This window comes from Gloeophyllum trabeum (genome assembly GCF_000344685.1).
Source record: "Gloeophyllum trabeum ATCC 11539 unplaced genomic scaffold GLOTRscaffold_00007, whole genome shotgun sequence".
In the NCBI taxonomy this organism is placed as follows: Eukaryota; Fungi; Basidiomycota; class Agaricomycetes; order Gloeophyllales; family Gloeophyllaceae; genus Gloeophyllum; species Gloeophyllum trabeum.
In genome coordinates, this window is record NW_006920416.1 from 703291 (window position 1) to 716397 (window position 13107).

Genomic DNA, 13107 nt, shown 5'->3' on the forward strand with positions numbered 1-13107 from the left:
AGTTGGAAGTAGCGCCACAATTTCTCTGGGGTCTACAACAGTATTTTCGTGAATTTATCGATTGTTTGTCTTGTCCTAGTCCGCATGGCGGTTTTACTTTTATTGCTTATCGTGGGAATTGACTGTTGTAGTGGCTTGTAGTCAGTGGCTGAGGTGCGGGCCGCGTCGGTTTGGATTCCTGGACTTTGATTGGCTCCTGCCTTCTATGACTCTGCAGGTTCACCCGATCTGCAGAGCCATTACATCATTGGTATCTGGAATTGATTGCAGGCTGTAGAAGGGCCATAAAAATTGTGAAAAATGCGGGAAATCCATAATATATTCAGAGCTCTATAGCAAATCAAGGAATATACAAGATGATCCTGAGAGGTCTAGTGAAATTCAAATAATACTTCAAGAAAGATAGGAATATTTGTGTCAGCTCTATGATATACAGTGTAAAATAGGGAGTATCTTATGCCCAGCTCAGGACTCGTAACCAGCCATGCATAGCATTGGCCCACTCCCCCCAAGTATGATAACTCTCAACCTATAGTTTCACCAGATCTCTTCGGGAGTACACAGGCTCTCACAAACAGCTCCTTCATCGCTGCTTTGGATGGTCTCCAAGCTACGCACTGTCCTTAGCTTGTTATCTGCGGCGGGTATGAGAGTAGACCCTCTGGATGGTCCAAATAGTCCGAGAACAAGGTTAACCAGCGTGGCTTGAGGGGAACAAAGTGACCTGGATGAGGTTTAACACTTGGCCACAGCAAAATGGTATCTTCACAATTTTGACATTCATGTAACGTACCCCTGGGCGGGCGACGTAGACTTGCTTTGTAACGCTAATGGGACTATTCCATGCTGAGTTGCTTTGCGCAACACAAATCACTCGAACACCACGGACGGGTGGTAGCAAGATGCAATGCATCTCACTTTGGGAGGCTTAACAACGGAGGAGCTATGCATGGACCCGTGCACTGTAAACTGGCCTTGCCGAAGCATGGCGTGAACGAGAGGGAATGTATGCCGACAGTGTCCTGCTCGGAGTAGGAAGGTGTTTTCAGTTTGGCGTCGTTAGACTTGCGGCTTTCATCGGCACCGCCAGCGGCCCTCCACGCCACCCACCAAGCACAGAATAAGGTGGTTTCAACGATATGTCTTAGAGAAGCACAAAATGCCGCCTTCTTGGAGTAGTAATTTTGCAAACATCCGGACAGGCTTAGCTTGGTAAATGCGACGCGGACCGGAAGTTTTTGCTGATCATCAGCAAGCCATGGTGTGTGCAGATTGTACGAGACATGGCCACGTTTCATGGACTCGATGACGTTGTGCTTACAGGCTTTGAGCAGAGTAGCCGGAACGCAACCACGGTTCTGCAGGCGTATGTTCGTGCGGCAAGGAAACCATTGCAATGAAACGTGGAGCCTGTAAAGTATGCATATTGATAGCCTTGCGATTTCCAGCCGCTTGAATGGCTGCGCGAGCGACTGGTCCAGGGTTCGAATAGCCCCCCAAGAGCAGGCATTCGTGCATTGTCCAAGCCCAACCAGGTCGTGGAAGCACAAAGACAGAATGTTACCCATGAGCGAACCGTCGAGTCGTAGCCACAATTGGGATAAGGGAGAGTGGAGCATTCCCACTCTGACGGAGCATGACGCGAGGATGTGGGCTGAGTAAATTCATCGATTCAACCTGCTTCTGTCACGTCAGTGACACATCGAAAGGTGTTCAATCAGCCCCGTGTCGCGCAGCAGGAAAACTAGTATGGAAAAATAATGCCTAACCAGAGAAGCTTCTGGATTTGACTACAAACCATCAAGTTTGGCAGTCTGGAAGCCTTCACAACATCGGTTCTTTCCAGCGTGCCCCATATATTCACCCTGAGGAATGTCCAGAGGCCGAAATTTGTATACACGTACGTCTGTTACAGGAAACTGTCATCCATGTCAATAACATGCAGCTTACGCGAGCCAAGCACTTACCGTTGTATTATACACTTCTTCGTGAAACATCCGATCTCTACGGAGCGGGCCGAATCGGCTGCTGAACAGGAGCCTTATCGAACGTCCCTCCCATCGACATGAACCGCATGTTCTCCGTGCCCGTACCCTATCCGGAAGTCAGCATGGAGACGTAACGCAGGCCTCCGACGCGACTTACAATGACATTCGACGGGAACCCCAGATCGAATGGGACGATACTCTCAATGAAAGCGATCTGCTCCGGAGAGAGCGCGATGCTCAGTGCCTCGATGTTCGCCATCAGGTGCTCTACTTTACGGACGCCGACGATTGGGAAAACGTAGGGCGTCTTCTGCAGCAAGTACGCGATGGCGACTAGTAGTGACAGCCCCCCACGCTTATATGACAGCATTATGGACACGATGAAGGCTGCCCGCTTACCTGCTTGAATATGCTGCGCCCCTACTTCCGCTGCGACCTTCTCGAGCGCCTTGCACACCTCCTTCTCCTTCTCGGACCGCTCCCAGTCACCACGCCAGGTCGTCCGGCCTTTCTCACCGGTCTGTCGGCGGCGCTCTTCTTCCTCGTCTGTGCGGATGTGTCCACCAGCCAGGATATTCCACGGGGCCAGGGCAAGACCTAGTTGGGAAAGGGCAAGTGTCACTAAAAGACGTCATTATTTGTGGAAAGGGATGGACGCACCCTCGAACCGTGCCATCGGGATGATCTCTCGCTCGAAGTCGCGCTGCATGACGTTCCACGCGCCTTGGTATATGACGAATGGCGTCTTTCCGTGGTCGCGGGCATATTGGTTGGCCTTGGAGACGATCCACGCAGGAGCGTCAGATATACCCTTATATATGAATCCAAATCAGACCACGATGTATCATATAACGCGAGAGACGAAGAAGGCGACTTGCCAGGTAAAGTACCTTACCCTGCACGACGAGGTTGTGCAGGCCGTTCATGACCTCTTCCACAGATGTGTTGTAGTCCCAATAATGAACGTAGAGAATGTCGATATAGCTCGTCCGTAGCTTCGTCAAGCTCTCTTCTACGGAGGTGTGCATCGACTTGAGGTGGTTCCCGCCGTACAGCGCCTTTTGCTTGATCTGAGAGTTCGGTGCTCGTTTGTACATCGTGGAGTACTATACACATATGTCAGACGAAATCGTGGGGGATCCTTCATCCGACATACCTTTGTGGCGATCACGACTTGATCACGGATACCACGCTGCTCCATCCACTCCCCGATGAATTTCTCGGAGGTCTCATCCTGACTGTGAAAACTCATCAACGGGACGTTGAATATATCACACAGTCGACTCGCTAGTTATTGGCCGTATCGATGAAGTTGCCTCCAGCATCAAAGAAAGCATCCAAGAGTTTGAGGCTCGTTTCCTATAGTCAGTTCACCAGGAGCCCCAAATGAGACGGTCTTGAGGAAACCGACCTTATTCTGAGCACCATACCCGTACTGGCCCCACTGATCACCGACAGTCATACCTCCCAGGCATAACGGCGAGACGGTCACCGACGCAAGAGGAGAGAGATTACGCAGGCGACCAAGTCGCGTGGCCGGAGGAGGGGCTGGGGCAAAGAGAGCCATCGTACTTCACGAGACTCTTGTTCCCTTGGACTGCCATCATGCTCCTTTATCTATGTATACGGAACTCCGAGTACCTCGGATTCTCGGATTGATAGGCAGCGGAGGTCGATCCGAAGTCTGACTTTACTAGAGGCTATTAGCCTCGTGTCAATGGCCTAGTCCTTAGGACCCGTCCGAATAGCAGACGTAAAGATATCTGAATGGCCAAGTTCGCATGGGAGACTATAGGACGAGAGTATAAGGAATACTGTATATGGGAGTTGTACGAGCGTTGGGCCGTTGGCCGCCACCTGAACGCCACCTTCGGAAAAGAAGAGCCTTCTTTCGCACAACCACCATCCCACTGGCATAGACTGGCACAGACAAAGTCGTCCGCGTGTTATACACAGTCCACATGTCTCTAGTCTATATGCAGGTCCAAAATCTATTCCAGCAAATGGTCGGCCCTCTTCGAGTTCACGAAAATCTGTATATCTTGATAGGCACGAAAACTTCTCACTTTGTCCACGTTACCTCCAAGACATAGCGCACCTCATTTCCCTGGACTTTACCGACTGCGGTCTATTCATAAACTTGAATCCTTCTGGTCGAAGCTAGGTCATTGCTGAGAAAGGTCGTGTCGCTGCGCTTGGGTATCGGCTCTTTCACTCTGGCCGATGTGGCTGTCCCTGATGACCGTTGCCTATGGCTTATAGACATCATACGGTCGGAGGAAACATTCATGCACTCCCATCAGGTAAAATAAGCACACCGCACAACGTCATTCCAAGCCTAGCATTTCCCAGTCGTTCACCGATACACGCGTGAAGCGAACGTTCGAAGACGACCTACACAGCGGTGGGTTGCGCCTGGGTTGAACGAAGTCACCCGTGTGTCGCGGAAACTCCAACTCGGACACGGTGTGTACGAATGCTCACCACATCATATCCTTTGTGGCGGAACCGAGCCGTAGGCAGGGCTTGGACAGAGTCTCTTACGGCGCACAGCCTGGCAAGCTCGCCGTACCGTACGGAATTGCCATTTATGGAAGGTGGGTGGCGGTAGGCGCTGGTGTGGCACTGGCTTCCAGCGGACTTCCACTTCCTTCGACCTCGGTATTTGCGGATCAAGGATTGCTTCTGTCGAAGCGACGTTGGACGGACATTGTACTGGACGCTCAAAGAAGCGATGAGAACCGGAGAAGTACAGCTGCAGTACAAGGCTTTGGTCCCTCTCATGCCTCGCAGGGATCGACTCACGGATGTGATAAGTCCACGGTACCGGACGTATTGGGCGGCACATCTGCGGCGACGCGCTGGCCGAGCAACTGCCCCTGGCAGAGTCAGGTCTCATGATGTGATTGCCTTGTTGATCTGCAGACGACAGCGAGCGGACGTCAGAGAAGGTACGTCCGACATAGCGGTGTCGATTATTGGGCCTGTTACTGCCATGGCGAGGCCAGGATCGTGCCTGAATCAATACTGGTCTCCGACCTTGCCGAGCGCTTTAAATACCAGAGAGTGAGGACGCCTCCTCCTAAACCCGCGTTCTCTCAGGCGCGGTAGTTCGAGATTTCCCTTCCGTCGCACCTTTCAGCACTCATCATGCTGGGGTCATTCCTTACTACTCTCGCTCTCGCGTCCCTCGTTTCTTCCCGCACGACATGCAAGTGCACGTACGATCAGCCATGCTTCCCATCAAAACAGCAGTGGGACTCCTTCAGCAAGCAGCTCAGCCAGCCGGTTATCCAAGACCAGCTGCCTCTGGACGCCGTATGCTTCCCCAACTCACCGGCGTACAATGAAGCCAGATGTGCGGAGGTCACAGCGCACGTCGTCGATCCTCCCTTCCTCACTTCCCAGCCTAATTGTCTGGGCTTCGTCAACCTGGAAGCCCTGGTAGTGAATGGGAGCGTTCAGTACTGTCCTCGGCCGTATTATCCTGGCGAAACGACTTGTGATCAGGGTCGTATCCCCAAATATGTCGTCAATGCGACCACTACTCAGGACATCAAGAAGACCCTGCAGTTCGCTACCCAACACAATCTCCGGTTGGTTATCCGGAACACAGGGTGAGAAACGGTCTTTCGTTTTCTCGGTTCGGGATTGACCATATACCTATTACCCAGGCACGAACTCTTAGGTCGCTCTGGAGGTTCTCAGGCGCTGGAGCTCTCCCTGCACAACTTCAAGAGCATTGAATTCAAAGACAGCTTTGTACCCGAAGGCGCTCCAAGGGGCACGCAAGGCCAGGGAGGTTAGTATCTCTCCTCCAGTCCCCGGTGATAGACTCATTAACTTCTGATACCCTGTGTCACACAGCCGTAACTATTGGTTCATCCGTGCAATGGTTTGAAGTCTACGCCGCTGCAAACGCGCGAAACGTGTTCGTGCCCGGTGGTTTCAGTCCCGACGGTACTGTCGGTGCCGCCGCGGGCTGGGTTCTTGGCGGTGGACACAGTGTCTTGTCTCCTTTCTACGGCCTCGGTTAGTCTTATAGCAATCATACGGAGGACTACATCTGACCTCCAAACCAGGTGTCGACAACGTGCTACAATTCACCGCGATCACCCCCACCGGCCAATCCGTCACGCTGAACAAGTACAAGAACCCTGACTTGTTCTGGGCTTTCCGCGGCGGCGGAGGACCTAGCTTCGGGATAGTCACTTCCACAACCTACAAGACACATCCCAACCCTCCGATCACCGCCGTCTTCTACGTCGCCACGGCCGCCACCAAGGACGCGTACACCACGCTGCTGACGACATGGATGTCGATGCACAACCAGATCGCCGATGCCGGCTGGTCTGGTGTCTGGCCGTTCCTCGCCAACACCTTCTACCTGACTTTCTTCAGCCCGGGCGACCCTCCGACCAACCCTGCTGCCAACGCCACCATGGAGGCCTTCTTCGCTGCGTCCAGAAACATCTCCGGAGTGAACGTCACCCTCGCCATGACCAAGGTGTACCCCAACTTCCAGCAATGGAACCTTGACAACCTCGTCAACTCGCAGAACGGTTACGGGTTCAACTGGACAGCTGGGAGCGCGAACACTACGGCGACCTCATCTTGGCTCATGCCGCGCAACCTTACTTCCCCAGAGAACGCGAAGCTCCTGGGTGGAATCTTCGCCAACTTAAGCGTTGCTGTCCCCTAGTACGTATATCCGTCCGGTTTTTCTTTGGGGTTTCGTTGTGTTGACAAGCTTTCGCCCTTTCAGCATGGTTGCAGGTGGCGAGGTCGCGAAGGTAGACCCCGATGAGACGGCGGTTACACCTGCTTGGCGCACGGCTGTTTCTGACATGACCGTTCTGCCCGGGTTCGTCACCGGCGGTGAGGACGCCTTGACTGTCGATGCCCTCAACAAGATGTACCAGAGCGCCTACGATCAGATCCAGCCTCTGCGTGAATTGGCGCCTCCTCCATTGGGTGGACAGTATCTGAACGAGGTCAGTTTTCCTCCTTACCGTCTGCTTTGCATGAGCTGCGACTAATTGAGTATCTACGCAGCCTGATATGCTCGAGCAGAACTGGCAGGCAGCTTACTGGGGTGATGCGCACTACGCACGTCTTCTCAAGATCAAGAAGCAGGTTGACCCGCATGATCTGCTCCTGGTGAAGAAGGGTGTCAACTCTGAAGGGTGGGATGATGAGCTTCTCTGCAAGACCACATAACTATAACGTAACTTATTCATTTCACTCTCGGGGTACAGAATGCGGGCAAACAATCTATTTATTACTTCAATCTGCGGACAGTCCGATACTACGTAGGGTACGTCGAGCTTGTGCTTGTAATTTCTATAGTACGCTTGTGTATACGAGCATCCTCTCGTTACGTGTCTCGTCATGCAACTCAAAGAGTTCCACCACCGTGGCTCCGTGTAAATTCGTTCAGAGTAGGCCCAATCACCAACCACTGCGGGCAGAGACTGATGTCCCGCCGGCGGGCATGCCAGGAACATCTCCCTGTTGGGAGAACACTTCCCTAGAATGGTCTTTGCTGGACCATAACCTGGACATGAAGAATGTCCTTTGAGTGAGCAAAGAAAGGTCTGCGGGACATTTACTATGGTCCCCAAAAATCAGGGGACATTTAATTAACCTTGTCCTTTCATTCTTTATGTCTGTATCATGTTCCGCTACGGAGCATCCTAAGAAAGTGTTCTTCCACCCTTGCCGTGAAAGATGAATGACCGTGACCGGGGGCGGGACACCGGTCCTTGCCCGCTGTGAACAAATCACAGGTACATTTTTCGCGGATCATCCCCACGTTGTTAGTACTGCCCTTCGTATTCACCATACTTACGAAGATCCGGGTCCGCCTTACTCATGCTTTGACTCGAGAGCGTCCATGTTTTCACTCCCTGATGTTCTGATTCAGAATTGTTGGGAGATGACAGAAAAGTATCAAAGCCATGATCTGACATGCAGAGACGGAGATATATAAATGATATGATGACCGACAGACTATCAGATGGTTAAAGCGAAGCATCGGGAACTTCTCTCTATTCATGGATATGTCTTCCAAAGGTGACATTACTCCACACCAGGGAAGAGGGAACCTCAGTAAAGCGTGTTCCAATATGTCGATGCGAAGGCACGTTGATAGGCCCCGAATTGTGGTCATCATGCCAGTGCAGCTACGCGGTGTTCGGACGAAATGATGGACACTGGCAGCGAGGCGTGCAGGCGATCTTCGCTGGCTACTCCAGAACAATTTGATGGACCCAGAGTCGTCAAAAGAATCTGGGGCGTCTCATGAACGGTAGATTCCAGGTGACGGTAAAGGTTAAGAGTCAGCCGAGACATCATGGTGACGCCAATACTAGAAGACGAAGGGCATGAAATCAATATACCGTCGGGATAGACATGTAGTGACTCACATATTGGCAAGCGTCGCCAGGCTGCCCTTGAGGAGAGGCTAAGGGGGATAGCAATATGTCAACAATGCCGCATAGATACATTACAAGATGTCGCTTACTGGTCCGAACTTAACATCGGCAGGATACGCGAACGCAGAAATTCCGTTAAAATAATCACGGAAGGCTACGGGGATGTATATGACTCACATAGAACATGAGGACATTCGCACCATTGGCAATACACATGCACCTGTCATGGGACACCATAAAATGCCTGTTGTTAAGACACTAGTAGTGCTTACGCAAAATAAAGGGCTCCTAATTGCCGCCAGCTATTCGATCAAAAAATCCGAGAGATAATGTCAGGACTGAACTAACCGTCGCGTAGGAAGAGCCTTCCTATTCCCCACCAGTTCATAAGATTCCTACTGCGTAATGGGCTGCTTGACCATGTTCTGGAGACAGTGAGAATGAAGATGAGGGTGTCGAAGGCCAAGCCTGCCTCCCAGACGCCCGCAAGATCTAGAATGTATTTCAGAGCCGGGCCAGTCACTCCAACGAGGTCTGAACCTACAGTATACACTTCTTAAAGTCAGCAAAGACCAAAAGCGAGAGCATTTTATCATACGCATCATCACGAGGAAAGAGAATACAGCTCGGCATACCCAAAGCCACCGTCGGCCGTCCACGGAGACCCAAAATCTGGACGACAAGCGTTGTATATTCGAACGTCCACACCTGAACAGGCAGGAAACACGCACCAGTTGTATAAGAGTGAGCAGGACAGCAGCTCCAGCCAGACCAGCGAGCATGCGCTTACTGCAACCATACAGCGCATAAACCCTCAGAACCATAAGCGCTGCGTGTCATGGATATTAGTTGGCGTCTCACTCAGCGCATTGATATCTGGCCTACTGGTCACAAAGATCTGAGATGCCCAAAAGCCAAGCTCATGCACCAGATCATATTCCGAGCATCTAGTCAAGATGATCAGATAGAATGCAGGGAAGGTATTATCCACCCTCTTACTTCTGCCATGGATAAATTAGCTCACTTCGGGAAAGGGGCTCGAAGATCAACGTACTTGGGGGGATAGATCATTGAATGCCTCATACATAACAAAGGCATTGGATAGGATAGCGAAATATCGATTGAGCATGAAGCATGTCTTGCCAAACCTCCAAGGCTTTTTCCAGATATATGAAATCTCGTCGTCTGATGTCAATGTATGGTCATAGTACAGCACCACTGAGGCAGAATGAAGTGATCTGAAGGTCCTTCCATCTCGAACGACGTACCTATGGCCACCAAATTGAAAATGTTGTATAGCTGTCTGTGGGGAACAAGTATCAATCACAACGCTGAGGCTGAAATAAGACAGGCAGAGAAGCACGTACAGCAGAGACCTATCATCCTCCATGGCTGGAGTATGGAAATCTTGGGGTGAAAGGACGGGTGTAGTGGAACACTCTTAAATGTGCATGGTTCACCCAAAACATCCTGGGACTCGGAGGTATGACATAGCGTTGGAGGATAGCCGCACCCGTTATATGCACGAAGAACAGAGATATTTTAATCGCCTTGTAGCAGGCGCGAGTAGATCACCTCTGTTCCGCACATCTGACAAGCTCCCACCTGCAGATGAGCGGATTAGCATGACTGCTCTGCCTTCGTCTATATGTGAAGTACCAAACTCACAAGGCCTGCTTGGAAGATATTGCACTGCGCGGGGGGATGCATCACAAAATCGGCCATGAATAGTGTCTTGACGTGTGATCATATCAGATGATCGAGCCACTTGAGGGGACAGCAGTACCACACTGAATGACAATTACTGCTGATGGTTGATTGATATATGGCTGATAGTGCGCCAGGTATAACGCTCTCGTTCACAGGATCCCACTACCTCGGAGCTGGAGAAGTCAAGGCTTTCAGTACCTCAACAAGACGAATATCTTAAACTGTCACCGATCCACATCGGCGAGAACGTATCCACTGTGTAACTCTTAATGACGATGGATTCATTATCGACAGTGCAGCACCAAAGGGTGACGGAATAAGTTAGATTTCAAGAGATCCGTCTTTCGGAGCTCTCACCTATGGTTCCGTAGCCCCACAATACAAATGTATCCGTCGGCGATGCGCGTATCAGCCGACGGCCCTTGTATGCTGTCCGAAGTCTGTGGGAAGGGCAGTCGAGTCTCAGGTAACTTAGACTGACCGTGCATGAATCCTGTGAGAACTGGGCAGTCTTCCCGTTTCAAATGAGACACAACAACGCGAAGTTCAAACCCGATGCAGCTCATCTTATACTGAGGTAAAACCTCTCCAGCGGCAAGCTCTCCGGATCAGAAGCGGATTCGCAAGTCGGGCACCTCGCTACCCTAGGACAGGCTGGCTGCATAACGTGATAGCGGGCGTGGCTGTAGCTCGAGCAACTCTAGAGAGAATGAGGAAACACCAGGCGTACCATGCTTTTGGCCGCTCGGATTCCATGAAATAGCAGAGTCGCTCTTGCTATTCCACGGAATGTTTTCCTTCCCACTGCCCTAATCTGCCGCCGCGTGGGTGGAAGGAGCCGACTGCCTCTATACCGCGCTCGAGCTCACGACCCGCGTCCTTATCTGCGTCCATTATACGAGATACGGCATGGCTTATATCTTACAGAGCTCCCTATATCCCATCCTTTCCTCGATGTCTCCGAGACTGCAGAAACCCTACTTCAGCGCTGGAAGCCGTTGGAAATGTGGCAGCCCCACTTACCGAGGTATTGACTTGAGAAAGGCAGCGTCATATGCAGAGCCAAACATAGGCCCAAGCGGGTCATCAACTCGCTCGAAGGTCCGCCCCTTCCATACCCGTAGTAAAGGCCCATAGCCGCTGCACATAAACCGAATCTTCCCTTCAGCCGGTCATGACAACATAGCAGGCTACAAATCACGCAGGACTGAAGTGTGCGCGGCAATACCGCCGGCTACACATCGATATTCAGACATCGGCGTCGTTGGGGTGAATGCCGGCGAGAATGAGTACTACGCTGATTCAAACAAATCTTCCTGCAGCCTCTCCCGGATCCGTTAGCTGGCTCATCCATTGACATTACCATGTCACAAACCACAGACTTATGCAAATCAAGGCGGACAACGGCCCCATCCCTGTCATGTGTAGCCACGTCCAAAAGGGCTCCCTGCCATGGAGACTGACTTTCGTGGTCTCCGCATGGCAGCCTCCGATGGATCCTTATTGAAAGGCACAGAAACGGAGTTATCCTGTACCAGTGCAACATAGCTTGTATCATCACATCTTACTTCCTTGATTCCTATCGACACTCACAGATGCGATTCTGAAAATGGACACAGCATGCGCAACTATGCGGAGTTATTGGCTGTTATTGATTAACGGGCTCGATACCTGCCGCAACTCTGTAGCTAGAGTGGCCCCTTGATGGTCAGGAGCATTGCACTCCTTGCTGATATTCCAGTAAGTGAGAATTGCAACATCTGCTGCCAGTTTAAGAGTCTCCATACCTCCTGCCTGCTTAAATGCTCTCAAGTAGGTGTAACTGCCGCCTTGTCCGGTGGTGCTATACAAGGCAGAAGCTAACAGACTGTTTCTGCGTCACTGTAATTATCTCTAAAGTATACCTTGTCTGCCTTTCAGGTGGAACATCGCACACCCCCCCCCCTCATGCGAGAGAGACAATGAATCGAAAGCTTATTGCTTCCAAATCCTTACTCTCCTCACTTGTTTGGATTCAGAAATTCGGCTGTACTCACCTTTGTCAATGGGTATTGTTCGAAGGCCGGAAGCTCAGTGTTTCGAGCCCCCGCCGAACAACATCAGCCAAAGTGAGACCCTCGGTTGACAGCGCAGAGTGTCGGGATTTCCATGCAGGCTGTGTCAGATGCATAGAATTTACTGGTATCTGGAATGGATCGCGATCCTTAAGCTCCCATTGGATGCGACGGCCCGCCGCTACAATCGCACCCACTCCTATCAACTTGCTTAAGTACGGCGCTGCGCGGCACGCCGGAGTCCGATTCCCTTCCGCTCTACCGTTGCTCTGGAGAGCGAGCAGTTGAACGTAGAACCACTGCCGGAGAACAACATGTACATCAAGAAAGCTCATTTTGAGCCGCCACATTTCGGCCGGCCTGACGGCCGCCTCAATATGGCAGGAGACTCAATTTATGTCCAGCAGGTAAGTGAATCTGATCATAGGAAAGTTTACGGTCTCAATCGGATTACATAAGCAACTCCCGCCACCGCTGCAAGTCAAGCTCGGGAGGCGGGCAGATGCAGCCTCCTCCATGAGGGTACGGTAGGGTAGAAAATTCGGAATAAAATTTCTTTGAACTATAGTACATGTGCAGCTACGGTACAGTGCAGCTAAGTAAGGAATAAATACCAGGAGCAAGCAAGTAGGTCAGCTAAAGCTCGGGGCAAGCCACAGATCTGGGTGCCGAGTGGACTGTGATGCCGCGGTTGGGACTGTGAATTTCCCGACCCGAACCTAGCTGAGGAGGGGGTCGATTTTGGCGCGCGCCCGCGCCAAATCGCGTCACGACGCGATTTCCGCTGGCGAAATCCACAGTCCATAGCCTTGGCATTTACAGTCCCTCGGGTAGATATCTGGTTACCTCACCCGCGCGTTTGTAGGGTTCCCGAGCGCCTGATGTGCTTCTTTGACCCTCAAATATTACTAACAATAG

The 13107-nt window shown here is 51.5% G+C and overlaps 3 protein-coding genes across 3 annotated transcripts; 1 reads left to right on the forward strand and 2 right to left on the reverse strand.

Annotated features, from left to right (window-relative positions):
- Positions 1-2004: 2004 nt before the first annotated feature.
- GLOTRDRAFT_138790 (Aldo/keto reductase) lies at positions 2005-3555 on the reverse strand (the record flags this gene model as incomplete). The annotated part of the gene is made up of 8 exons (XM_007868110.1): positions 2005-2094; positions 2146-2321; positions 2388-2585; positions 2649-2799; positions 2879-3094; positions 3145-3226; positions 3277-3347; positions 3400-3555. 8 exons carry the CDS (start codon positions 3553-3555, stop codon positions 2005-2007), a joined length of 1140 nt encoding a protein of 379 aa, XP_007866301.1.
- A 1583-nt stretch (positions 3556-5138) lies between these two features.
- Positions 5139-7400, forward strand: GLOTRDRAFT_138791 (FAD-binding domain-containing protein; the record flags this gene model as incomplete). Its single annotated transcript, XM_007868111.1, has 6 exons — positions 5139-5605; positions 5663-5790; positions 5856-6020; positions 6071-6689; positions 6754-6982; positions 7044-7400. 6 exons carry the CDS (start codon positions 5139-5141, stop codon positions 7206-7208), a joined length of 1773 nt encoding a protein of 590 aa, XP_007866302.1. The 3' UTR covers positions 7209-7400.
- Positions 7401-8159: 759 nt separating this feature from the next.
- Positions 8160-10336, reverse strand: GLOTRDRAFT_138792 (uncharacterized protein; the record flags this gene model as incomplete). The annotated part of the gene is made up of 12 exons (XM_007868112.1): positions 10094-10336; positions 9793-10030; positions 9694-9728; positions 9480-9643; positions 9311-9419; positions 9157-9254; positions 9024-9097; positions 8970-8977; positions 8774-8917; positions 8515-8579; positions 8417-8454; positions 8160-8358 (listed from the first exon to the last, which is right to left on the reverse strand). The coding sequence occupies exons 2-12, from the start codon at positions 9813-9815 to the stop codon at positions 8160-8162; spliced, it is 957 nt and encodes a 318-aa protein (XP_007866303.1). The 5' UTR covers positions 9816-10030; positions 10094-10336.
- Between the last annotated feature and the right edge of the window lie 2771 nt (positions 10337-13107).